The 27,749-nt window shown below is 47.0% G+C and overlaps 1 protein-coding gene across 1 annotated transcript; it reads left to right on the top strand.

Annotated features, from left to right (window-relative positions):
* The first annotated feature begins 2,707 nt into the window (after positions 1–2,707).
* Positions 2,708–9,594, top strand: LOC125946781 (uncharacterized). The gene is made up of 4 exons (XM_049670800.1): positions 2,708–3,773; positions 4,584–4,770; positions 5,570–6,031; positions 9,586–9,594. Exons 1-4 carry the CDS (start codon positions 2,782–2,784, stop codon positions 9,592–9,594), a joined length of 1,650 nt encoding a protein of 549 aa, XP_049526757.1. The 5' UTR covers positions 2,708–2,781.
* The last annotated feature ends 18,155 nt before the right edge of the window (positions 9,595–27,749 follow it).

The following is a 27,749-nucleotide window of genomic DNA, read 5'->3' as shown; positions in this document are numbered from 1 at the left end:
CGTAGTGTTCACAAAACTCCGCCTCTAATGTTGCATCCTCGCCCTCGCATTTGCCGCAACTGCGTGGCCATCTGCGAAACCGAGATCGTCGCCGCTCCCACGGTAGTAATTCCACGAAGTTGGCCCCTCGCATCAATCAGTGGCATCTCCGCGATGGTCAGCTTGTCATGGTCGGTGTCGGGCACTGTAGCCAGGTAAGCGGCCGCTGATGAAGCGGGTGGCATCGGGGGAAACACTCAAAGGATGCGCACTGCCGATTTGGGGTGCTTGTTTGCCCGTCACCATCGGTGTCGGGCACTGTCGCCGTCTGGGCGACGCTGATGTAAGGGCCTGCCTCGATGGAAATAGCCAAAGAATGCGCCCTGCCGATTCGGGACGCAACAAAGTAGAGGATACGAAGTCTGTCCAGCTTGGTAATTTCTCTAGGACCTATTCGCAGGTGGATGGTTGGTGCCGGGGCTGTTGATCGTCCTCGTGAGCGCTTCTCGATTATGAGGAGCTCCGACTTCTCCAGCGCGCATTGCAGTCTGCATGTATCTGCGTATCTTGATATGACGTCTACTGCATCCTGTATTGTATCTTCTTGTTCTCCTATGGACCCTCCGACCGTCCATATCGTGATGTAGTCTGCATACAAGCCATGTCTGGTCCCCGGTATTTTCTCGAGTTGGGCTGTGAGTTTCATCATGGCCACGTTGAAAAGTGCCGGCGACAGCACTGCTCCTTGTGGCACTCCTCTGTTAGGTGTGTCTACTCGCTGTGACCTAACATTTTCCAGCCCTATTGTGGCTGTGCGATCTGTGAGAAGAGCCCTCACGTAGTTGTACGTTCGTCGGCCGCAATTCGTGTCACTGAGATTGGCTAGTATGGCTTCGTGCCCCATGTTGTCAAAGGCCCGCTTTAGTGCGAGAATTGCTTTTGGGTAGCACGGCGTTGCTGCTGTCAGTACTTCCTCTTTGAGCTGCAGAAGCACGTCTTGCGTTGACATGTTGGGCCGATGACGAAACATTGTGTTTGGCATCTGTTGACGTCCTTCGAGATGGGTCTGTAGCCTGTATAAGATCACACGTTCCATCAATTTACCGAGGCAAGACGTGAGCGAAATGGGTCTTAGGTTGTCCAGGCAAGGCGTTTATGCTGCCGTTTGTATGAGCGTAATCTCCGCATGCTTGAATTCCGGGGGTAAGGTCCCTTTGCTCCAGTGTGCATTGAAGAGTTCCAGTACTGCCTGCACGGTTGTATCGTCCAGGTTACGTAGCAACTTGTTGGTGATTCCGTCCTTGCCCGGAGTGGTATTTCGAGTGAGTCTTGTGATCACTCGTGTCAGCTCGGAACGCGTTATGTCCCGGTCGAGCTCGCTGTTTTGCAGTCCAGTGTAGTGAGCCGCTGGCTGTGCACAGAGTATCGGCTGGCCAATGTATCTACTATGTAGGGCGCACAATAGCTGATCGTCTGTGCCTCCGAAGTTGTGTAGTACTCGGCTCATCGTGTGCTTGCTTTCTCTCTTGCTCTGGGTCGGATCTAGGAGATGTCTGAGTATGGTCCGCGTCTTCGCAGTGCCCAGTGTTCCTTGGAGGGAGTTACAGAACTCGTCCCAGTTCAGTCGTGCAAGTTGCTCTGCGTAGCGCTCTGCCTCGTCCGTTAGTTTCGCGATGCGTATTTTTAGCTTAGGGTTGTTCCACTGCCTTCGCCATCTTCTAAGCAGACTGTGGCGCGCTTCCCACATGTGTAAGAGGCGCGGATTCACTGCCGGATTGTCCGTGGTGAGTGCAACCTCCTTAGAGTGTTTTGCTACCGATACCTGCAGTTCTCTAACCCAGCCCTCCAGATCGCTTATCGCCTGGGCTTCTTGAGTTTCTCTTTCGCTCCGGAACTTTGCCCAGTCCGTGATTTTGGTGGAGCGTATCTTTCTTCTTGGGAAGCTTCCCACGTGTACCGAGATGTCGAGTATGAAGTTGTCGCTCCCTATCGTCTCGCTGTTTTCCCACTCGACGTTCCGAAGTCTGGACGGTAGCGCAAGATCGGGATAGGTGTCGCGTGCCGTGCTGTTGCCTACTCTCGTTGGATATGTCGGTTCCATCACTATCGTAAGTCGGTGGTGTTGTATGACGTTGTACAAGGTTGTTCCTTTTTTGGTATGTCTGACGTACCCCCACGCCTCGTGCGCCGCGATGAAGTCGCCCAATATGAGGAGGCCGTTTTGTCCAGTGTGAGCGCCCGCATGTGCCGCCTATCTCATCACTAGCGCCACCTACAGCGCTGTTACGCCGACTCAACGCCAAGCCCAAGCGAGGGAGGGCTCTCTCTCCGTTCGCTACGACCGCCGCCACTGACGGTCACGGTTTTTGGCGCGTGCCACTATGTTTTCTAATAAATAAGTGTTACCCTGTTATTCTCGCCTCAGCCTTCACGCCTCAGCCTTCACGCCTCAGCCATCACGTCCAGTCCTCACATCTGGCGCAGTCGACCCCGAACCTCAGCCAAGCCATACAGCCACGGCAGCGCAAGAACGCCTTTCGAACGCCAGCGTCGAACGCCAGCAACAACGCCAGCGTCGAACGCCGGTCAGTACGCCTTCTCAACTGCATCCGTCATTGTACTTACGCACTCACGCCGCCGAAGACTCACGCCTGAAGATACTCCTGCCATTTTACCGCTCGTCTGTGTAAAGCACGGCCGTCATATGAAGAGTGCCGTCAATGTTGACTAGCCCTAGTCGACAACTAGGCTTAGCGATCACTCGCCTAGTCTCCCGTGCGCCCAGCCTCGTTCCGCAACGCCATGCCGGGAATTGTGTGGCAGAATCTCGACGCGGTGACCATGTCGCGCCTCGGCGTCGACCTTATACGCGAAGAATTGGCCCGTCGACAGCTGGACCTCACAGGTTCGAAAGAGGAGCTCGTTCAGCGTTTGCAAGCCGACATTCAGCAGCAGCGTGAAGCTACCCCCCCGGTTGAAACGAATGAATCCGCCTCGAACGCTGCGGCGTCTTTGACGCTGGACCCAGCCACTCTACAGAGCCTCGCCATGCTGTTCCAGCAGCTACCTCGCCCTGCAACAACGGTGACGACACTGCCAGACCTGTCATCGTCCATCCCGGAATTCGCTGGTTCGCAAAGCCACAGTGTCAATACATGGCTTGACAACGTACGACGAGTACAGCAGCTCGCCTCGTGGGACGACGCCACCACACGCCTGATCGCAGCTAGTAAGCTGAAAGGCACGGCGCGAGACTGGCATCTCGCGTTCGGCAACCAGTACAGCACCTGGGCCACGTGGAGTGCCGCCCTGAAGGACACATTTTGTACAGAATTGTCCCTTATTGAGTGGCAAGAGCAGGTCATGAGGGTAACCCAGGCCCCATCCGAAAGCTTGCACCAATATGCCTTTGCCAAGTTGAAGATCATTGAGCGTTGCCCCGTTAACCTCTCTGAGGCCCAAAAGATTGACTACCTGCTGCATGGTTTACGGGAACAACACATCCTCGCCGCCATAGCAGCCAACCGGCCGCCCACGGTAGCTGAGTTTATTTCTACTTGCACCAGCCTCGACAAGAGTGCGCAACATCTGCACGCCAAAGCAAGCCCGTCACCATTTGCCGGTTCTGTTTTGCCGCCGTCGCATCCCTTTCGTGCCGCTAAGCCCGCAGAGCGCCAGCAGCCTCGCTCAGAACAATCGACACCGCAGTCCTCCCGAGGAGCCACACCAAAAACGCGCATTTCAGAGCTGCCCGCCGAGCAACAAGAAGCTACTTATGCAGCTATTTCGGCACAGTATGGCGCTCCAGCTTTTCCTAGCGGTCAAGACCTGTCTCAAGCTGTCTGCTACCAATGTCATGCCTTGGGTCATCTGGCATCCAAGTGCCCTACACGCACCAGCCGCTTATCATCACCAGCGTCTCCAACCATGCCCAAGACACAGCAGCCCCCAGCACTGCACAGTGCACCCGTTCCGCTTGACGGCTCACAACAGCAATGCCCCTTCTTCAACGCAACTCTCAGCGGAGTCGGTGAGTGTGAAGCGTTTCCTGACTCTGGGTCCAAGGTGACATTAATCTCTAAAGCTCTTGTGCCTGCAAGCATGATCATCCCATGGACCGAGCCTCCACTCGTGGTGGTAGGAGGAAGCACAGTGCTACCTGTTGGTGCTGCATTTTTGAAGATATCCATCGGCCCAGCCACAGGAGTTGTTGAAGCTGCTGTTTTAGAAGATAATGTACTCCCCCTCATTCTTGGTGAGGATTGGTTCTCGGCAGCGCAGGCACGTCTCATCTTTGAGCCTCCGAAGCCAGCGCAGTTGGAGCATACAGCCACGAATATCACCATTACCGCAAACCAAAAGCTAATCCCAAGAATGGCAAATGCTGTGATCCCAACAAGGTCCGTCCTTTTTCCAGAAACCAGGCCCAGTTCCACAGACTGCCTACAACGTGATCCGTTGCCGTTGCCAGAGCAGCCACCATGGCAAGCGTTAGCAGCCCAAACGTTGCCCTCAAGTAGCGCTCCTCTAGTGTCAAACTTCCGCGCTTCCGACACGGCGCTCGTGCACATTCATCCTGACATTCCACCGGCTCGCATTGACAGCCAGCTCGCCCTCACCCAGCCTCCCCTTTTGGCGCACTTCGACCCCATGGCAACCACAACGCTAACCACAGACGCTTCGCAGGAAGCCATTGGAGCAGTGTTATCGCAAATCCAAGACACCAGAGAATGTGTCATTGCCTACGCCAGCCGTGGACTTACTTTGGAGGAACGCAAACTGCACAGCAACGTATGGGAGTGTATCGCCGTTCACTGGGCAATAACCGTGAAGTTCCGCCAATACCTCCTAGGCAGAAAATTCTCTCTGGTCACAGACAACTGGACTGTTGCCTGCTTAACGTCCAACGTGCGGCCATCTCGTCGGTTCACTTCTATGCTCATGGACTTAGTAGAGTTCGATTTCACCGTGCGACATCAGCCAGGACGCCAAAATGTTGTAGCCGACCACTTGTCCCGTTTGGCAGGTGCTGTCACACAGTCTTCGCAGTCGCTGGCTACGATGCAGCAAGAAGATTCCGAGTGCGCTGCGATTCTTTCACGCCTAGCCAATGAAGAGGAAACAGCCGAGTTCACCAAGCTAGATGACATCTTATACCGCCGACTGCCATCGGGAACGTATGCAGTCGTAGCTCCGTCCAAACTGCGCCCTGCCATTCTACAAGCATTACACGATGGTGCAGGGCACTTTGACACAAAGCGTACGTTGCTCAAGGTCCAGGATCGTTATTGGTGGCCTGACATGGACCGATCAGTGGAGAGATATGTGTCATCCTGCCAGTGCTGCCAGCAGTTCAATCGCCCTACCTCACGCAGTGTAGGTCTTCTTGGCAGAATGCCTACCACGGACATTCCATTTTCCAGCATAGCAATTGACCATATAACCATGCCACCCATCAACTCAAAGCGCTACATTCTTAACGTCGTTGATTTTGCCACCCGCTATATCGTGCCCGCAGCAGTTTCGTCCACGTCTACGGGCGACGTTATCAAGCATTTGCACAATGTGTTCTACACTTACGGCACGCCAGACCACTGCCTCGGACCATGGCTCAGCCTTCGAATCCAATGAGTTCAAGCGCTTCATGAGTCTTCATTCCGTGGAGCTCCATTTCACAACTGCCTATCGACCTGAGGGCAATGGCTTAGTCGAGAGAAGCAACGGAACTCTCCTGGCAGCTCTCCGCAAGATCTGTGCAATGGAACCACTGTCATGGCCTACCAAACTTCAAGAGGCAGCATTTGCAGTAAACACGTCCATGAATGCCAGCACGAACTTTACGCCATTTCAGCTTCTCTATGGCTACGTACCGAAGATTCCACTCCAACAACATCGTCCGTTGCAGCACTCCGCTCTGGCCGAGCGCATCCTCGACACAACAGTGCAGCGTTCCGAAGCAGCCGCCAATTCGGAAGCAGCCCAAGGTGCACGCAAAGAGCGCTACGACCGCAGCCACCGTTCTCACACCTTTACCGTCGGTGATATGGTCTGGGTGAGGCGACAGACTCCGGTTGCCAATGAGAAAATGGCACCTCGCTTCAATGGTGTTTACCGCCTCATCGAGCAGCTTACACCATCCACATTTAGGGCTTTACGTGTGTCATGCTTGACATCTCGTTTGGTTAATCAACCACGAACGGTGCATGTGTCCCAGCTTAAGCCTTATGTACCACCAGTTTCTTCAGTGATCGAACAGCAGCCCGTCGTCAATGCAGAGACCACGCCTGCCTCAGCAGCAAATGTTGTCGCCTCTACAGAGCAGCAACAGCCTCAACGGCCCCAACGCACTCGATGTCTACCGAACCACCTCGACGACTTTGTGCTCGAGTGAAGTTGCAGCGTTTCCGTGCATGTGTGTGGGTGTGGTATCGTGCGTGTGACAGTGTGCAGAAGCAATTGACCACGAGACGTGGTCAGTCAGACTGGGGTGGGATGTGAGCGCCCGCATGTGCCGCCTATCTCATCACTAGCGCCACCTACAGCGCTGTTACGCCGACTCAACGCCAAGCCCAAGCGAGGGAGGGCTCTCTCTCCGTTCGCTACGACCGCCGCCACGGACGGTCACGGTTTTTGGCGCGTGCCACTATGTTTTCTAATAAATAAGTGTTACCCTGTTATTCTCGCCTCAGCCTTCACGCCTCAGCCTTCACGCCTCAGCCATCACGTCCAGTCCTCACATCAGCTAGCTGTCTCGCTTGCTGCACCAAGTTGTCTAGGGGTCCCAGCGTTTCCTTCGGCGAACTGTATATATTAGGTATAAAAACACTCGTGTTCCCCCTGCGCTGCGGCACTATTTCCGTGAACACGTGATTGATTCCCGTGTGCGTATAAGTGTGGTCTATTGCAGTGAGGTATTTGCTCGTGAGTGTGGCCGTACCTGCTTCTGCTGTCGCATGAGCGTGATACCCGGTGATTCTTGGTGATTTCCCTGTTTCCTGTAAGGCTATTACATCCGGTGGTGTGTCTTGTTTGACAATGTACTGCAGCAGCGTCGCCCTTTTGCGAGTGAAGCCATGACAATTCCACTGCCAAACGGTGGTGCCTCCATTTTGGTGCCTACGCTTAAAAGAGGACGGTGTTGTGGCCCGAGGGCCACTGATGTTGCCCGCTCCAACCACAAAATTGGTGCCTTTAAAAAAAAGGGTAGAGAGAGAGAGAGAGACATTGAGGAAAGGAAAATACTCACGTAGCAATGGCCAAATGCGACATAAATTAAATTATAGAAAGAAAATCTAGAACACGACACCGTGCCTCTTTTCAAATATGTTAAACAAAAAGAGCGACTTTTATTTTTCGGGGAAACGCTCCGCACAACTTTATTTCTTGACTCTTGCCCATGGTTCGTATGAAAAATAAAATACAATAAATAAATAAATAGGTTAAATGTACGTGCTCGCGTGCTGTTGATTTTGCCGCTAGCTCGTTGGGAATGTCTTGGCATATAAAAAAAAACCACTGGATTATTTACGGATGCGTAGCGATCACCCTCCGCAGCAGTACGTGTTTATTTATTTACCTATTTAGTTTTATATATTAGTGCATCAAGGGCAGCAATACGGGTTGTTGCACGAGGGCCGAACATTTCTTTTTTATCGGGTAATATTTTCGATGGAGGCATGATTTGACTGGTGAACGGCTTTCGCAGTAAAATGACTCCAGTCTTTTACGGTTTGATCATGGGTTAATATCACGAGTACTGTAAGCTGGTAGGATTAAACATCTTCAGCATGGCTAAATCAGGATGAAATGGGATGCGTGCGCATGTGCGATAATATCAGTATGGTCAAATGCTGAATTATATAACTTGTGAAAAAGATAAAATCTTGCTATGTTGTTGGGCAGTTCCATGGCTGGAAGGTTCTATCTCGATTTAGTTTTGAATTTAAAAGCGCGAAACAAGGAACAGGGAGAGTAAACATACACAGAGCTGTCTGTTCCTCCACTGTCCTTGGCTCTTGTTGCACTGTTTTAAGTTCGAGATGTTCAACCTACAAGCACAAATTATGACGTCATTTAGATTTAGTGTAGCGTAGCTAATGCGATACGAATAAACGGAGTAAATTAACATTACTGCGCGAGTTTATGTCAATTGCAGAGCTGTTAAAAGATTTGATTGGTAAGTGTCCTAAGCTGGGGGCGCGTGCATATTTCAGCTTGCGTCGGACTATGGTTTGTGGCTACTGATGTTAGCAATTTTACTGACTGGTGAACAAGGCGTAGGTAGCGCACAGAGGCAACGTAGGGAACGGTTAGTAACCCGATTGCTAAGGATTGAACTGTGGGAGGACCGACTGAGGTTATTACACAGATTGATGCCACGGCACTTGTAGAGTTGGCAGTATACAGGGTGTTTCAGCGAACACTTTCAAAATTTATTCAAGGTTGCCTGTGGCAGATAGCCCAATTGTAGTTAATGAGCTGGTATACTCGAAGAGGCGGACATTACTTGCGGAAAAAATTGAAATGCATAATTGACTAATTAACAAAAATGCATTAAGTTTTTAACTAATTACATGATGGCCCATATTGCAATTTACAAATTGTAGCAGTGGAGTTCGCAAGGCGGATCCACTTAGAATTAATTCTCTGAATGACACCAGTATCGAGACATTAATTCCCGAAGTTTGCGGAGAAATGCATTGGCGTTCCAGTTAATTTTGTGCTTCAATGCATAAAGCGACGTCTTTTAAGAACCTAAATGGAACGCCAATGCATTTCTCCGCAAAGTTCGGGAATTAATATCTCAAAACTGGTGTTATCCAGAGGAAAAATTCTAAGTGGATCCGCCTTGCGAACTCTACGGCTACAATTTGTAAATTGCAATATCAGGTAATTAGTTAAAAACTTAATTAGTGAATTTTTCTTAATTAGTCGATTATGCATTGAAATTTTTTGTGCAAGTAATGTCCGCCTCTTCGAGTAGACCAGCTCATTAACTAGAATTGGGCTATCTGCCACAGGCAACCTTTCAGAATTTTTGAAAGTGTTCGCTGAAACAGCCTGTATATCTCAGAACCGGTGATAGTGTGAACTTAGCTGATGGCTAGTACTGACGACGATGAAACCTAATTAATGTTTCAGTAAGGTTGAGGAACATCAGCCTATGAAAATTGGTATGACTAGGATAAAACTGGACAATGAGAGTGTAGTTGTGACTAGTAATAGGACCATAAATTACACAGCCATCAACAAATAGGCGAACCTAAAAGAGATACCGTTAGGTAAGTCTTTAATGCATATTAGGAATAAGTATTTAACTGAAGAACTATGCCCAGCGATGCGCTAAGGAATAGAGATTTGTTTTAGCATAAACGAACAGTTTCCAATTAGCAAGAAAGTTACATACCCATTCGAAAACAAGGGGGTTAACAGTATAGCACGGCAACTTCAGAAGGAGCCGCTTGTGAGAAACATTGCCAAATGCGGCATGTTTGGAAATAAAACGGAGAGAATGAGATCGTTAGTGTAGATAGAATGACAACCACCTTTCTTGAACACTTAGACTAGGCAAGTCTTTGCGTACTCTTTCGCTTTCTTCGAATGCAGAACGACTAGTTTGGACTTTTCGATAGGTCAAAGAAATGATTCGAGCACACGACACCTCACTACTACGCCTTCATGACATACAAAAATAAAACAAGACCACGGTAAGAACCAAGGGAAAAGGGGTACCGTAAGACTATTTCAATGTTTTTATCAAAAATCCGCCATTAACCATCTGCGATGGGTCAAAATGGTTTGTGTCCCGCCCATATGGGCTGCGCCCGAGCCATTTTAACCTATCACTGAGGGATAATGGCGGATTTGGGTAAAAAAGTCGCTGTTTCGCTGGAAAAACGAAGCATCGATATCTACAGCAAATTAGTAGACAACTATACGAAGTAAAAAGAGTAGCTTTATCGGCCGTATAAACTCGTAAACATTCGCTAATTAAATTAACAAGTTTGGTGTCACGCGCGCACAGAATAACATAATCACATGTCCCTCGATAAGCTCGAACAGGCGCTCTGAAAACACTGGAGTGAAGAAGAGCGGCAGCAGCAGCGAACAAATTGACCTTCGTGCTGCCGCTCGCTTCAACGCGAACTAAGCGGCGAGAACACAGCGCACACGAAGCTATCAGCCCGCGGCGCACCTTCACTCTGTACTCAGCGCGGATCGCTTGCAAGGCCCGACCGCGCTCAGCCGCACTCTACCGCGCCATACGCAGCCTGCCGCTCGAGTTATATAGCTGATTTTTTAGACGAATATATTTGTAGCGTGGTGCTCGTAAGCCGATGGTTATTCGTGCTCATTCCCGATCGTAGTGGGTACTGTGACGGTCTTTAAATGCCTGTGCACGGTATGCCCAGGTGTAGTAGAGTTAAGGGGCATCATGGGACCAAAATGTTTCGGCGCTTCTGGCATGGTGTCGTAGCCTGTGCATTTCTTCGAAACTTGTGAAGCGACGTAATACAGCATTACTTCTGCGAAAATTTATTTTTAAGCACTGTAATGTTCTCTGTATTTACAAGGCAACTTTTCATATCAATAATCACTTTTGTTGTTTTACTTGTACTTAGAAACACTTTGAAGAGGACCAGTACGAGAGAAATCGGCAGGATGGGCGCCGTCTGTTAAAATCAACAGCCCTACATCATCGTGGACTATATTTTCGAAGTGAAAAACATTGCTAATCTGTATTTGACTGTCTTAGTTTCATTTACGGTTTTTGTACGCGATATGTATGCAGTGTTGTTTATTTTTTCAATGTAGTTATCAGTGTTCTAATGGTTATTTATAAAATGTTCTGTACTCGCCATCGATTGTTTGGCTGATACGACGTATTCGATGGTAGCTGATGTATTCTGGCTGGATATCTTGAGTAATATTACCCGCGGTTGCGTTTTGTTGTTTGTATTCTTGTTTTTGATTTATATTGTGTGTAATAAGGTTGATGTACTCACTTGAAATCCCCCCCCCCCCCATGCAATGAATAAATAAAAAAAAAACTCTCCCTTTCCCGCATTGTGTGTGTCGAGCCTACCTTGCGATGTTTTTTATCTCGTCTTTCAACACAACCTTCAGGCGCCACACAGTACATATAATTTTTCATGTACATGTCTCTTTCATGATATACTGTACTAGACATTACTAAGTAAATGTATTTCGTGCATCGTTTGGTTTCTTGTGTGCATACGCAAGATTGACACAGACAAGTTACGTTGCATTTTTCTCTACAGCACTAACTAGACCTTATTTTCACATCGCAGTTATTTTTACACCAGCTTAATCCTGTCAGAACACAAATTTGTAGGCAAAAAAAGCAAAATTGCGCGTAGATATCGTCAAATAATTGCAACGAACGCGAAGAGCACGCGCAACGCAAGGAAAACTAACCGCCGTGCGCGAGTAAAGGAGGCGTGACGTGTGAACCAAAATACAACAGCGAAAAAGATAAACTTTCACACACAGGGGGTCGCAAACCTTATATACCAAGCATCAAAGCGCAAAAAAAGTGCGTATTTCAAACATACACAGGGCATATTAAACGTGATTGAATTAGGCAACTTGGGGCATGTTTCCGGCGCCATACATTTCCGTCTTCGACCTTCGACGAGTTAACGGCTATTGGTTATAAAGATGTGCAGATGCGATACCGATAAAAAAATCCTCATCAAGGCAAAGCACTTGGAAGTGCGCCGCGAGTAACACTATTTATGAACGCAAGCGTAGCTGAGTCTGAGCTCGTAATTCAATACGGTGGCGCCAGCGGGGTTGTCTCCACCCTGAACGGCGGCGCTGGCATCGAGGCACCTAGTTTTAGAGCACTGCACGGGCCGAATTTTTCAGCCCGGGCCCGTTTCTACGTTGGGCGGCCCGCCCGAGCCCGATCAAAACTTTTATGGCGAGACCCGGGCCCGGCCCGGGCCCGGAAATAATGTACGTTACCCGCCCGGCCCGGCCCGCCACCCCTTTACCTTAGGCCCGAGCCCGGCCCGAGCCCGGCCCGAGCCCGACTCGAAACCGGCCCGAACCTGGCCCGAGACCGAAAAATAATGTTTTCAGAGTTGAGACGCCCGAGAATAACTCGCTGCACGTCACATGCACACCACCAGAAAGCCCGAGCCCGGCCCGGGCCCGGGTCAGAAAGCGCACGCCGTGCCCGAGCCCGGCCCGAGCCCGCGAAAAAACTGTTCTACCTGGCCCGGCCCGGCCAACGGGGCGGGCCGGGCTCGGGCTTTCGGGTAAGCCCGAGCCCGTGCAGTGCTCTACCCTAGTTACCATCCTCTCGACGCACCCTCTCATGCTGACGAGATAGCCTAAGTTTGCCCGCGTGGCACCAGCGCCAATACTCCCCTGGCGGAAGGATGGAAGTGTCGAAGGCCGCCGCTGGGCCAGCGCGCGCCCGTGTTCTGTACGGCGGGAGCAATCGTGCGCGTTCTTTTCGCAACGGCGAGCGCGACCTTATCAACCAGGAAAGGTGGCACGCAATACGGCGTGTTGTTGATTGCCACAAGAGCCTCGAAAGGTCGAAAGCCGCCCGTGAAGTCCTACAGAATTCCGGAAAGGTGGTACGAGAAGGACAGACGACAAGCGTGGATAACTGCTGTGCGCCGAGTCAAGTAAGTCACGTACTGTCGCATTCGCGTGCAATAACACGGTCGCTCGATAAAAACGCAATAGTAATATGCCTGTATTTAGCGCATGGCCGTTTGTTTAGACATGTCGCGTAGTTGAATCGTACAGTGGCATCCGCCATGTTAGCTTAGCGGTAAATGCATACGTGTTGCTCCGGCAAGCTCGACGACGCGAGCTCGATTCCCGGTCACGGCGGCCGCATTTCGATGGGGGCGAAATGCAAGAACACAGTTGTTACCGTGTACTTTGATTTTTGTGCACGTTAACGAACTCCGGTGGTCAAATTTATTCCTGGGACCCTCCATTACAGTGTGCCTCATAATGATTCGTGTTTTTGGCACGTAAAACCCGGGAATTTAATTGATTGTACTGTTCGTTCACTAGCGATCAGCAAAGAGGAGCTCAAGATAATTATATCCTTTTTCCAAACGCTGCAACTTAAATTCCTAGTTGTGCAGGCAACAAAATGGGCCACACGTTACTTGTCTTTTGTGTGGTGGCAATCCGTATTTAATGGAAGCTGCGGTCATCGCATGCGTCGGTAAGCGGCAGATCGCAAAGCAAATGCCCGAGACGCGCACGTTATGTTTGTTGCTTGGCCATGCTTTCTACGTTCACAATATCCAAGCATGCTTTAAAGTAATTGCCACCTTGCACATTCTTCCTGCTTCAGTCTTCCTGCCAAGAATCTTCGTTTCGTGTAGTAGCCGGCCATCGGTGTGAGCTTACTTTAGCTGCGGCGGGGCCATTCGCCCGACGAGAAACTAGATTTGCTTTCACGAGACATTTATCGCTAATTCTTGCCCTCGTGCTGCTGGTCCCAAGGTAATCGCTGGTTATCGTGGTCTGTGTTCATTTCGCGGAGCAGTTTGTAGGAGTTATTTCTCGTGACCAGTGAAAAGATACCTTGCTCAATAATGCAATGAGTTGCCATGACTCTAACATGTGCAATAAATAAGTCATGATATACATTAAATATTTATGCAGCATGATATAAGGCATTATGCACATATGTAGTACTTACATCGTTAATTAATTTTATTGGCTTATTGGTGCCTAATGCATGCGTTCTTTCTGTTCCGACAGTGCTGATGCCACTCCCTGGGAGCCTAATTGAGAGCAGCCATGTGTGTGCGCCCAGCGACCAACGAAACCAACCGCAATCGTCATCGTCTCTGCACATGTCTGCAAGCATGCATGACCGCTTTGTGACTGCATCATAAAGAAATAAAAATGACTAAATTACTGAACTCGGTGTGTACCTCTAACTCGATGTCGTATACAATCTTGTTGGACACCTCCGGCACGCACTTGGCTTTCACTGTCACATCACCGCCCACAATTTGTTCAACACCACACACTTGTGGAAGCAGACGCTCCCCTTTCTTGAGGTTGCCGCCACGAAAAAAGCTGTTGGCGTCGGCAACCGTCTTGAAACCGCACTGCAGTCTTTGCATCGCTGTTCAGCAAGCACGGGATCTGCCGCCGTCGAAAACGGAGCGCAGTGAGCACGAGCAGCGAAGGAAAGCGCGGGCGAAACAATGTCAACAAAGCGGAGACTGCACCACGGAGCGACCGCGCTGCTTGAAATTTCCACATAGGGGGCGCTGTCAGGAGGCGCAGCAGCGCCTTCAGGCGATCGTTTTCTCGCCTATACCTAGAGCAAACGAGGCGCGGCGACGGTGTTCTCGCACTTGGACTTTATCGGGAACACGACGGCGACGCCGACGCCGATCGGAATAAGTGTTACGTTATCCCGGCCAAGGCAGCGCACGTGCGTGCACGTGAGTGCCGACCATATAGTCACGGGTGCTCGATCGTCGAGAAAATTTGACCTGATTGACTACAAAAGTATATTATATATATATATATATATATATATATATATACACGGTGTTCCAGCGAACACTTTCAAAATTTATTTAAGGTTTCCTGTGGCAGATAGCCCAATTCTAGTTAATGAGCTGGTCTACTCGAAGAGGCGGAGATTACTTGAACAAGAAAGTGAAATGCACAATCAACTAATTAACAAAAATGTACTAATTAAGTTTTGAACTAATTACCTGATGGCCCATATTGCAATTTAGAAATTGTAGCCGTGTAGTTCGCAAGGCGCATCCACTTAGAATTAATTCTTAGGATGACACCAGTTTCAAGATTATAATTCTCGAACTTTGCGGAGAAATGCATTGGTGTTCCAGTGAATTTTGTGCTTCAATGCTAAAAGCGACGATCTATTAACAACCTAACTGGAACGCCACTGCATTTCTCCGCAAAGTTCTGGAATTAATATCTCGAAAGTGTTGTCATTCCGAGGATTCGTTCCAAGTGGATCCGCCTTGCGAATACCACGGCTACAATTTGTAAATTGTAATATGGGCCATCAGGTAATTAGTTAAAAACTTCATTACTGAATTTCTGTTAATTATTTGATTATGCATTTTAATTTCGTGTGCAAGTAATGTCCGCCTCTTCGAGTAGACGAGCTCATGAACTAGAATTGTGCTATCTGCCACAAGCAACCTTTAAGAATTTTTGAAAGTGTTCGCTGAAACACCCTGTATATATATATATATATATATATATATATCGTGTATACTACAACTTTCGCTGAATGGCGCGACCGCGCGTCTCCGCTTACGCGTTTTGTGTCGCCAGTAGCGGCGGTGCCGCAGTCGCTAACTACTGAAGATGCATCGAGATAAAGCTCGCCGGGCACTGGAGCACGACCGATCTGGAACCTGTGTCTGGCGTCTGGCCAGACGCGTGCTCCCGACCGTCCATGCTTGCTAGACGCGTTGAATAGCCAGCAACGACACCGCCGCCGCGACGAGCAGCACTTCGCGCGACACATGCGATAAGTCGAGGCGCTCGTCGGTCGTCGCGCTTCCTATATACTCTAGTTCACTGTAGCAGCAAAGTTTGAGTACAATACTGGATCCATGATGTCCGAGGCTGCGGTTCTAAGGGCTCACAAATCCAGAATGGTCTATCGTCTAAAAAAATGCTGCAGAGGTTAAGTATTCAAACGTCACCTGAAGAACGCCAGGGTATTATATGGGTGCTTCAATAAACCTTAGGACAATTTTCAAAAATCCTCCTTATCATCATCAGCCGATATTTATGTCCACTGCAGGACGATGTCCACTGCCCTGTGATCTCCAATTACCCCTGTCTTGCGCTAGCTGATTCCAGCTTGGGCCTGCAAATTTCCTAACTTCATCACCCCACCTAGCTTTCTGCCGTCCTCGTCTGCGCTTCCTTTCTCTTGGTATCGATTCTGTAACTCTAATGGTCCACCGGTTATCCATCCTACGCATTACCTGGCTTGCCCAGCTCCATTTTTCCCCGTTTAATGTCAACCAGAATATCGGTTATCCCCGTTTCTTCTCTGTTCCACACCGCTCTCTTCATGTCTGTTAACGTTAGACCTAACATTTTTCGTTCCATCGCTCTTTGTGCGGTCCTTAACTTGTTCTCGAGCTTTTTTGCTAACCTCCAAGTTTCTGCCCCATATGTTAGTGTTAGCACCGGTAGAATGCAATGATTGTACACTTTTCTTTTCAACGTCAGTGGTAATCTCCCAGCCATGATTTGCTAATGCCTGCCGCCAATTTTATTCTTCTATGAATTTCTTTCTCATGATCAGGGTCTCCTGTGAGTAATTGACCTAGATAAACGTGCCCCTTTCCAGACTCCAGAGGTTGACTGGCGATCCTGAATTCGTGTTGCCTTGCCAGGATATTGAACATTATCTTTGTCTTTTGCATATTATTCTTCAACCCCACTCTTACACTTTCTCGGTTAAGGTCCTCAATCATTAGCTGTAATTCGTCCCAATTGTTGCTGAATAGGACAATGTCATGTGCAAACCGAAGGTTGTTGAGATATTCGCCGTTGATCCTCATTCCTAAGCATTCCCAGTCTAAGAGCTTGAATACTTCTTCTAAGCATGCAGTGAATAGCATTGGAGAGATTGTGTCTCCTTGCCTGACCCCTTTCTTGATAGGTATTTTTCTACTTTTCTAATGGAGAACCAAGGTTGCTTTGCAATCCTTGTAGATATTTGTCAATATATTCACGTATGCCTCCTGTACTCATTGATTTCGCAGTGCCTCTATGACTGCTGGTATCTCTACTGAATCAAATGATTTTTCATAATCTATTGTGATGGTTATGATGTGGGTCCAGGCCTCAAACACACATAGATGGGACAATGAACACAGAGAGGCTTTAATGGCACGGGGACGGGACTATGACGACGTACACGATCACACACAAAATTCACTTCTAAGTGGTCTGTCGCTTATACAGCGTCACTTTCGGATGAAGTCTAATAGCGTGTCGGTATCACGAACTCACATCACGAGGAGTCACAGTGATGACTCTAGCAGCGGATGGCGCAGGGGATGGAGGCCGGGGCGGAGGCCCGCCACACGACGAGTCACTCGCGTGACAGCTGGGTCGGGACGTCAGCCCGCCACGGCTGCACCGGAACACGCCTCGGCTGCACCGGAACACGCTTCGGCTGCACCGGAACACGCCTCGGCTGCACCGGAACACGTCGGCGTCATATGCCCACACAGCAGTGGAGCAGGCCGGATCAGGCACACGAACAGCCAGGCCTGGTTTTCAGCTCACCCAGGAACACCGGCCCAGGGTAGATGGACAGCTCGGCTCGTTCGGGACGAAAGCCCAGACCAAGCACAGGCTCAGACCGGGTACAGGCTCAGCCCAGGTACAGCGACAGCCCGGACCGCTCTCCCAGCTCAACCAGGAACACCGTCCAGGGGCAGGTGGACTGCTCGGCTCGTTCGGGACGTAAGCCCAGACCAAGCAGCTCAGACTGTTGACATGATGATGATGATGATGATGATGATGATGATGATGATGATGATGATGCCTCAATCAATGGCACAACCCACTGTGGGGGATAGGCCACGAACCGGGTGGTATTATGATAGAAATTTAAAATAAATTAGTTTAGAAATAAATAAGTAATATAAATTAAAGGAAAATAAATAATTGAAGATGTGAAACGAACCGATAATAAAACAATTAAGTAGTCTATACCAAGTTAGTCAGCCTTACCTAGATAGGAATATTAATATGAATTTATTAATTAATTGAATACAGTAAAGGATAGACGTAAATTTTGAATAATAATATTAACACTAATATAATTGTGATTTCGTGACATTACTTTTTGAATTTGCTAAATCTATAATTTATTGAAGAATAAATAAATCAATCATGGAAAGATGGGAAAAAATTAATAAGTCAATCTTTTTGTGTCACAAGGAAAATTATAAATTGCTCGGCAAACATTCCCGTGGCCATACCCTAACACCGTGGCTGCAAGTGAGAGTATAACTGGACTGCTTAAAGGCAGTCCTAGATTGCGAAGTGGGATTTCCAAACATCGTTGTCGATGATTAGAAAAACGCCGACACGATAATAAAAAGTGATCGATGGATTCTGGTTCATTGCAGAGGTAGCATAATGGGGATGCCGCTAGACCACATCTGTGCAAGTAAAAATTTAGTTGTGCAATACGGCAACGCAGCCTTGTAAATGTTACTTCGAATTGCCGGTTAGGACACCACTGTCGGTTCCAAGAATAATTTAGATGTATAAAATCTGTAGAATTTGCTAACGCGAGGCTTTTGTTGTCTTCGCTCAGAGAAAACTGTCTATATCTGGCTGCAGTGATATGCGCAGTTGCCGGCAGCACAGATATTGCCGGACCTTTTAAAGAAGCTCGCGCTAAAGAATCAGCTATTTCATTAGGTTGGATGTCTCGGTGGCCTGGTACCCATACTAAATGAACTAACTTTAAGTGGGTTGGAGCTAATGTGTAAAACGTGTTCAAAGCTGTCGAATGTGTAGACGCGTTAAGCGCGCTGCATACAGAAAGGGAATCTGTGACGATAACAACTTTTGTGACATTTAGCGGTAACTTTCGTAATGCAAGAACTATTGCCAGAAGTTCGGCCTGAAAAACTGATGTGTAATCTGGCAGGCGAAGTGAAAAAGACCAATCGAGGGATGGTGAGTAAATTCCCACGCCTGCCTTCTCTTCACACGAGGAAGCATCAGTCGCTATTACATTTATTGGGAAATGGGCCAAATAGTCTTGCAAAAGGGCATTAAAATATGTTGGTGGCAGTAGTTTTGCGTTATTGGGGAAAATGTCCGCAAATTCTATTTTAAGGGACAATGTGGACCTATCAAACGGAATGATTTCCCCAATGCGAACATTTAAAGGTGCTAATTGTGCCTGCACAAATACAACCTGCGGTGTATGTAACCGAGGCCACGTGTTCTCAAAAAATAAATTTGGTTCACTAATAAATATATATTCTGTACGTCTAAGAGGAGATTCATAAGTCCTTAAGTAGGTTTGAACCGTAAGCATGCGGAATATCGTGTGAAGAGAAGGTAATCGTGCTTCCTGGTATAACACGCTATTAGCAACGAATTTAGGCAGAATTAAGCATAATCGAAGAGATTCTCTTTCTAAAAGAAGAAGTGGTGTTATTTTATATTTTGCCCTTCCGGAAAACAAAACACACCCAAATTCTAGAATCGGTCGTACATACATACGGTAGATCATAATTAATGTGTCACTTCGCATACCAGAACGACGGTTACTGATTCTACGTAATAAACCTACAGCTCGTGTCCCTTTCGTTGCAATATTTTGTATGTGAGAACGCCAGTTAAGTTTTTCATCATATGTGATACCCAGGTACTTAAGCGACTCTACCTGTGGCATGGTTCTGTGATCATATACTAATGATAAATCTATCGGTCCGGAAAGCGGAAAGACAACGACTGCACTTTTGTTTACGTTTAGTGACAGGTGAAGGGTGTGAAGCCACTTCTCTAGAATACATAGGTACGTTTGCAAGGACATATAAAGGGAATTTATGTCTCTTGCTGTCGCGAAAAATGCGATGTCGTCTGCATAGACATAGAGATGAACTTCCCGGCAAAGTGGAATTGAACTCATCAAAAGGTTAAATAGTACAGGAGACAGAACAGCCCCCTGGGGCACCCCTTTTGTCTGATCGAACTTTGTTGAAGAAAATCTGTTTTGAAAACAATAAAATTTTCTGTTTCTTAGAAATGCAAAAATCCATGTTGTTATATATTTCAGAGAATTGTAAGACTGTAATCTGTCCAGTAGTAGTGGGTACTCGACACTGTCATAAGCTTTCGCCACGTCAAGAGTCACTAAACACTCAATTTTTTTATTCCGAGCAAGTTGAATACGGCTTTCCAAGTCTACATGCGCACACCAAATGGAGAGACCAGGTCGGAAACCTATTTTACTTGGGCTCAGTAACGAATTTTTGGATATATGATCCATCATGCGATCATATGGAACTTTTTCAATAAGTTTTACTATATTTGACGTAAGAGAAATAGGCCGAATATTGTCAAGATTGTAGCCAGCTCCTTGTTTTTTAAGTAGTGGAATTATTTTGGCTGTCCTCCATTCTTGAGGAATCCAAGGATTTTTTAGAGAATAATTTACTGTGTTCAGAAGTTCCTCAGGAGACATTGCAAACAAAATTTTTAGCATGGCAGTGGAAATGCCATCAGGACCTGGGGCTGAGGCAGGCAAAGATCTAACGATATTAGAAAGCTCTGACACTGTGACTTCCACAAAGTCATCCGCGATGGGAAGTCTTAATGGCCCATTTGGCAAACATGATGTTAAGCGTTGTGCTAAGCCATTTGCTATGAATTCTAATGAAACAGACATCTCGCGTGGTGAAAGAATTACCGACGCAATATTCACTGGTGTTGGTATAAACTTTCAATACCGAAGGAATCTGAATAGAGCTTTTTTGTTGTTAGGCTTAGAGAGGAATTCATGTTTTTTTATCATATTCGTCTTTGGCATGTGATACTGTTCTCTTGAATGTGGCAGCTGCAAACTTATAATCACTCCAGTTATTCAGAGACTGATTGTAAAGTAGTTTTTTCCAAGCAGCTTTTCGTCGTCTATAATCCCGCGTGCATTCCGAATTCCACCAAGGAGAGTGAGTAGTTTTATCTTTGGTAACATTAAACTGAGACCTTTTATTGGAACTTTTTAATACAGCGCAAAGGCTCATGGCTTTGATGTCATTCGGCACCGTTATCTGGGAGTTGAGAGTCGCTTTTAAAATACTCTGTAATTTCTGGTAATTAAGAAAAGTGCGCGCCGGAGACTCTAAAGAAGTAAGAGGGCACACGATATCAAACCGAATGGGTAGATGGTCACTGTTTGAGGCAGAGTCGACTGTAGACCAGGAAGTGACGGACATCCCCGAACTGGCAAATGTTAGATACAATGCTGATTTATAAAGGCCGTGAATAAACGTAACTGCTTTCGTATTTAGGCAACAAAAATTTTGATTATTAGCCCAATCCAACAATCTCTTTCCACATGAGTCTGTTCTGAAACCCCAAGCCACATGATGCGAATTAAAGTCTCCCGCTATCACAATTTCTTTCCTACAAGATTTTACATGGCTGCCCCTTCAGCGCCTGCACCGGCCCTTCTTCTTCCTCGTCCATCGCGCACCAGAGCAGTCACGCAGATTCGGCCGCGCAATTCAAACAGGGTCTATTCCTGTCACACTATGAAAGCCATATAGAGAGGTTGATTGTACTCTGCAGATTTCTCTATTACTGGATTGATGACATGGATATGATCCATCGGAGAATATCCCTTCCCGAAGCCAGCCTGTTCTCTTCTTTGGCTGAAGTCAAGTGTTGCCCTGATTCTATTCGAAATTAGGTTGGTAAATATTTTTATACAATACTGAAAGCAAGCTAATGGGTCTATAGTTCTTCAATTCTTTAACCTCTCCCTTCTTATGGATGAGTATAATGTTAGCGTTCTTCCAGCTTTCTGGTACACTTGAAGTCGTGAGGCATTGCGTATAAACGACCGCAAGCTTTTCAAGCATGATATCTCCTCCATCTTTGATTATTTCGACTGTTATTGCATCTTCTCCGGCAGCTTTTCCCCTGGTAATGTCTTTCAAGGCCCTTCTAACTTATGCGCTAGTTATAGAAGGAGCCTCTGTATCCTGTTCATCACTACTTCGAATGAAAGTAGCTGGGCTGCTCTGGGCACCGTACTGGTCAGTATAGAATTCTTACGCTGCTTTTACTATGTCATCGAAATGGCTGATGATATCACCCTGCTTATCGTTCAGTGCATACATTTTGCCTTGTCCTATGCCAAGTTTTCTTCTCACTGATTTCATGCTGCGTGCATATTTTACGGCTTCCTCAATCTTTTCCACGTTATAATTTCGGATATCCCTAACTTTCTTCTTGTTTATCAGTTTCGACAGTTCAGCGAATTCTATCTGATCTCTAGAGTTTGACAGTTTCATGTTTTGCCGTTTCTTTATTAGGTCTTTATTACTTGGGAGAGCTTACCTACTGGTTGCCGTGGTGCCTTACCTCCAACTTCAACTGCTGCTTCTGAGATCAGCCTAGTTACTGTTTCATCCATTACATCTATGCTGTCTTCATCTTCCTGTTCTAAAGCTGCATATTTGTTTGCGAGCACCAGCCTGAATGGGTTTGCTATTACCCTTACTGCGTCTAGGTTGGCCTGTTTCTTCTTGACTAATCTTATTGTTTCTCTCTTCAAATTGCGAGAAATCGTAGGCCTCACTAACCTAAGGTCACTGCACTTTACCCTACCTAACACTTCTACATCCTGCACTATGCTGGGATCGGCAGAGAGTATGAAATCGATTTCATTCCGTGTCTCTTCATTAGGGCTTTTCTAGGTCCACTTCCTGTTGCTGCGCTTCCTGAAGAAAGTATTCATTATTCGGAGCCTATTCCTTTCCGCGAATTCAACCAACATCTCATCTCTAGTGTTCCTAGAATCGATGCCGTAGTTGCCAATTGCGTGCTCACCAGCCTGTCTTTTCCCCCCTTTTGCATTGAAGTCGCCGATTACTACAGTATACTGAGTTTGCACCTTCCTCATTGCTAATTCAACATCTTTATAAAACTGTTCTATTTCTTCATAAGCGTGACTGGAGGTTGTGGCGTAGGCTTGTACTACCCTCATTCTATACGTCCTATTGAGCTTTATTACGACGACTGCTACCCTCTCAGTAATGCTGTAAAATTAATCAATGTTGCCCGCTGTGTCCTTATGGACTAGAAATCCTACTCCGAATTCTCTCTTATCCGGAAGACCTCTGTAGCAGAGGATTTGGCCGTTAGTCAGTACTGTATAAGCCTCACCAGTTCTTCTAACCTCACTAAGGCCAATAATATCCCAGGCTATACCTGATAATTCTTCAAATAGCCCTACTAAACTAGCCTCACTCGATAAGGTGCGAGTCTTGAACGTTGCCAGGTTCAGTTTCCATTGGCGGCCTGTCCGGACCCAGAGATTCTTAGCACCCTCTGCCGCGTCGCTTGTCTGACCGCCACCTTGGTCAGGTGCTCCGCAGCCGCTGGGGACTGAGGGCTATGGGTTAATTGTAGGAATGATGAGGGAGGAACTGGCCGAATACTGCCCCAGGAAGGTCAATTCCTGTTCTGGTGAGGTAGGGACACTGCTGAAGCTTAGTGGGTCTTCCTAATTTGGTTGCACATTGACTAGCATAGCCCCACTAGCTCTCGGCGTTCATTTGCCGGTTCAGGCGCCACTCCATGCCTGAAAATGTAGTGGACTGAAAAAAAAATTGAACAGAACCCTACACGTCTATGCGTATAACACCAAAATCCTCCAACACAACTGCAGAAGGACCCTAAATCATCGAGAATTGAAATGTCATATGTTCGTACTCTACATCCGTTATTAATGCACGTAATAGTGCCACTGAGAGCCTCGTTGACTTCACGAATGTACTATCAGACTCGCTTTCATTTTGCGGTCAACACTCTTGCGTGCGACTCACGCATTTAACAAACAAAAACAAAAACTTCCGCAAATTACGCGTTCAAGACTACAGGAAGATTCGCGCTTATTTATAAGTACTTCCACGCACTAAATGAAACTCAAATGCTGCCGTCTTCTAGGTACATGTGCGAGACACGCACAGCCTTAGACATACCCTTACATAATGTGTCGAAGAGAAAAGAAATCTGTAGAGAATACCATTACTAAAAGCGATCCGCGCCGCCCGTTTCAATGGCGCGGTACTCTCTACGTGCGTGCGGGAACAACCATCCAGCAATTTCTTAAATCAGCTGAAGTAGACTGCAGAATAACCAGTATCTAACCTGATACAGTGTTATTTTCAGAACTCGCAAAATCTGAAAAAAAAACGTCTTAGTTTAACGGAAACTCACGCGAACTATCTACATATCTCTGCGAAAAAACCACTGGCGCTATTCTTTCTCGAGCGTTCAGCTGTCACTTTTTTCTGAAAGCAAACATCAAATTAACTCGAAAATTTATCTGCCTCTACCAGGATCCCAAGAGACCAACACTGCCCTCTGCCTAACAGAACGTCCCTAAAACTTAAAGTTGTTCCAATGTATCCTCAGAGAAATGAATAATAATGAATGCGCAACTTACCAAACGTGCCTCGAAAAAAAAAAGCACTACTGTCAAACAAAACATGACTTGACACGAACTCGCGCAGAAGCGTCGCTCATCAACTGGCGCAATTTGCGCGCCACCTTAGGCATGTTGAAATAAAAAGGACCTCCCTTCCGAGTCATTAGATTTCAGCGGCTGCGTCAGAGTATGGCGAGACGCAGTTACTAAGACGGTGGGTGACTAAAATCGCTTATGAGATTTTTAACAAACATACCTAGGCGCCTCAAAGTAAATAAGAAATTGAGGAAATGCGTCCTTACATTCCACATCACCTTCTGCATTCGAAAAAGAAAAATATGGAGTTGCCTGGAGCTTATTCTTTTTCGAAGGTGGTTGCTGGTATACCATGTATATCTGATTGCTCGATGTAGCTTGCGATACCTACATGCAGACTTGCAGACTCGGTTCCGAGAGCTTGTAAAGGCTTTTTTCACATGAATTTGGAAAACAATGAAGCAGGGATGAGGAAGAGCTACAAGAAAGTAATGAATCCACCTTAGCTATAGGGCTAACAAACATTCTGTAAAGCCACGCCGCTCAACTTCAAAACGACAGCGGAGGATCTGAATCTCATGGTTAACGTTTTGTACTAGCGGCTGTATGTCATGAGATTGTCAGTCTATGGTAAAACACAACACTAAGAAAACGGTACGCTAGCAGTGGTTCAAAACGTTATTATTCTTAATGGCCATCTTTGCTGGACGCGCACATAGGTGTGCTCCACTATGTAAGAAATTGGTTCCGACTGTCTATTCTGTATGACAACGTTCACAGATAACGCGGAATAACGGGATAGATGCCGATATGCAAACGCCGTCTACATATTCGAAACATAGAACGCCAATAAGCAAGAATCATTATATTACTACTTTATATGCTGTCTTGTGTGCGCTCACAAACAGCGTATTCTAACCTAAGACCTTCTGAAAACCTAACACAATAGAGGGCACTGAGCCGCATCCAAAGTTTGCAAACACGCTTTATTTCAGTGACACAGGCTCATATTAATTATCATTTGCAATCATGAAGGTGTTCGTAGGAGTGATCCACTCCGCGCAAACTTTTTGTTCTATATGCCCCCTCATATATAACGCGGCACATATGTAGCTGCTCATCATTGCTGATAGAATTTCTTCTTATCCAACTCCATATATTCGCTATTATGGTGTCCTTACTATGAAAATAGTTGAGGTTCTTACTACATAAATCCTTGGTCTTTAAAAGCTTACTTTCTTTATTTTGTAGTCAGAAGAAGAATCTCTCTACGGACATAAATATTACAGTAAGCGCCGGATTTTCTCTCCACGGTTAGACAAAGCTGCTCTTCGGCGGTGGATATTAACACAAACGCAACACAGAAGCTCGCTGCGAAGATATCACTTTATAGAAGCGGAGGATCTCGACGGCAAGTTCGAATTGATTGCCTTCCTTCTGCGCAACCTGGAGCTTCTACATTTCGCTTTGCTCAATGTTTCGGTCAGGCTCCTCACCATGTAGCCTTACTTGTCGGGAGATGTTCATTTGCATGGGGCCTCTCTCTCTCTCTCTCTTTTGCCCTTTGAAGCTTTAGTGGAACAGACACTTCATTAAGCTACAGAATTTGACGCACGTTTCGGGGAATGCTCGACACATTATGCACGGAGCGCTTGCAGCGAGAAGTGCACTTACGAAGTTGGCCATTTTTGAAAAGCGAGAGCGCTGCGTACTAGCGAGCGAATTGTAGAGCTTCGCTATAAGCCCCAGCGTCTGAGGAGCAGAAATGTAAGTGGCAAAGTACAGTGCTGTACTTCGCTCAGCCTCCCTTTTCCTTTCATCGCCGCCGACGTGAGTCGCTGTGCGATTATTGATTGGAGCGTACCTACGGTGAAGCAGTGCCCTGGGTCGGAGTGAGGTCTTCAGGCACCGTGGTGTATGAAAATTTCGATAAATTAGACGGACGTCTGGATGCGCTGCACTTTCCACATACAAGTGAGGCGTCAAAACCAACCAGCATGGCGGTTCTGGACCTCCACTATTTGGAGTTGGGGGATATGTGTTTAAGCTATAATCTTGAAGGCGCCCAGGAATGTAGGCAACTGCAGAGTTGTCTTTTTGTTTGTTGTGTTTCCTTCATAAGTTTAACTTATTTAGTCTTGTCTACTTTTCTATTAGTGGTGTTTTCAGTGACTTGTCTCCACTTGCAGAAACTGCGGAACGTGACGCTTTGTGCAGGGCTTCTCTTTTTTCTTTATACAAATGTGCGTCCACACATGTTTGCGAAAAATGATTATTTGCTTCAAATACGTTAATTTCACTTCATCTGTGAAGGAGGTGTGCTTGTGATATCAGAGTTTATATAATCTCATTTATCACCCATCCCCTGGAAGTAGCATGTATGCCAGGCCGTCAGCAACGCTAGCATATTCAGAGCTGAGAGAGAGAGAGAGAGAATGCGAGAAGTGCAAAGCTAGGGATGTCAAACAGACGAGCGTTCGGTTTGCTTCCCTATGCTGAAGGAAAAGTGCAGTATAAAGATAAAGAGAGAGAGTGTGTACACTGTGCGCACGCATGAGAATGCGAAGGTAGACTACAAACGGTTACCGAGGCCGACGCGCTTCAAAAAAAAAGAAAGAAGCGCAGTGGCCCGCGTAAAGCTTTCTGCGCCAGCGACGGACATGCGGCCACGGTGCAAGAACGTTCGTCTAAGAAAATGTTCGGGAGTCCAGCTGGTTTAGTGATGGTCTGTAGATAGATGCGCTGGACATCGTTTGAGGGCAGGTTCATGAGAGGTATTCCAAAGTTACTTCACGCCCACAAGAGTCGAACGTTAGTCTATCGGCCATTCCTATACGGTAAGAACAAGCGTTCATAAGTGCCATTCACAGACATAGGCAGTATAGCAATGCTGCACCGCCGCGGCAGAGGCTACAGTAGACACTTTGAGCCGTAACAAACGGTCCAGAGTACGCAGCCGGCGCTTTCAGACTCTCTGAGAATTCCAGAAAGCTTGGGTCGTTGTGCAAGCAAGCAAACGAAATTACCTTACAGTATCCGTCTTCGTCAAATGTATGAGTGCATCAAAGTGCCCTCCTGGGCAGCCTTGTCAGCGAAGCCGTAACTGACAATGCCACAATGACCCGAAATCCGCTGAACGATGATATTGTGCCCTTTTTCCAGAGCATGTTAGTTAAATTCTCTTATTTCAGGTACAATGTGCTCATATGTACTGTGACGTAAAGCAGATTTGAGGCTCCCAAGAGCGGCGTTTCAGTAGCAGTGCCAGACAGATTTTTGTGCTGATTGGTCAGTGACATAGTTCGCAGAGACACGGAAGGCTGCAAGTTCCGTAGCTGGTAAGGCCACCACGTGTGACAGCTTAAATTTCATTCTGATCTGTTTCGCTGGGATGACAACAGCGGCAGCTGACCCGGTAGGCACGGTTGTTGTGGTTGCTGTTATGATTTCGCTATGATGAAGCCATCGTCTTCCAATTGCAAGTTATAGTCATCAAGGGAAACCTTTT

The sequence above is a fragment of the Dermacentor silvarum genome, chromosome 1 (assembly GCF_013339745.2).
Source record: "Dermacentor silvarum isolate Dsil-2018 chromosome 1, BIME_Dsil_1.4, whole genome shotgun sequence".
Taxonomy (NCBI): Eukaryota; Metazoa; Arthropoda; class Arachnida; order Ixodida; family Ixodidae; genus Dermacentor; species Dermacentor silvarum.
The sequence above is the reverse complement of the archived record's forward strand: the minus strand, read 5'-3'. Positions and strand labels throughout refer to the sequence as shown.

What these genes read in the sequence shown, in the direction of transcription:
- LOC125946781 (XM_049670800.1), top strand. Translation starts at nt 2,782, where the DNA reads ATGCCGGGAATTGTGTGGCAGAATCTCGACGCGGTGACCATGTCGCGC. An exon ending in TATGCAGCTATTTCGGCACA is followed by an intron (nt 3,774 to 4,583) that starts GTATGGCGCTCC and finishes TCGCATTGACAG; the next exon opens with CCAGCTCGCCCTCACCCAGC. An exon ending in AACGCAAACTGCACAGCAAC is followed by an intron (nt 4,771 to 5,569) that starts GTATGGGAGTGT and finishes ACGGCACGCCAG; the next exon opens with ACCACTGCCTCGGACCATGG.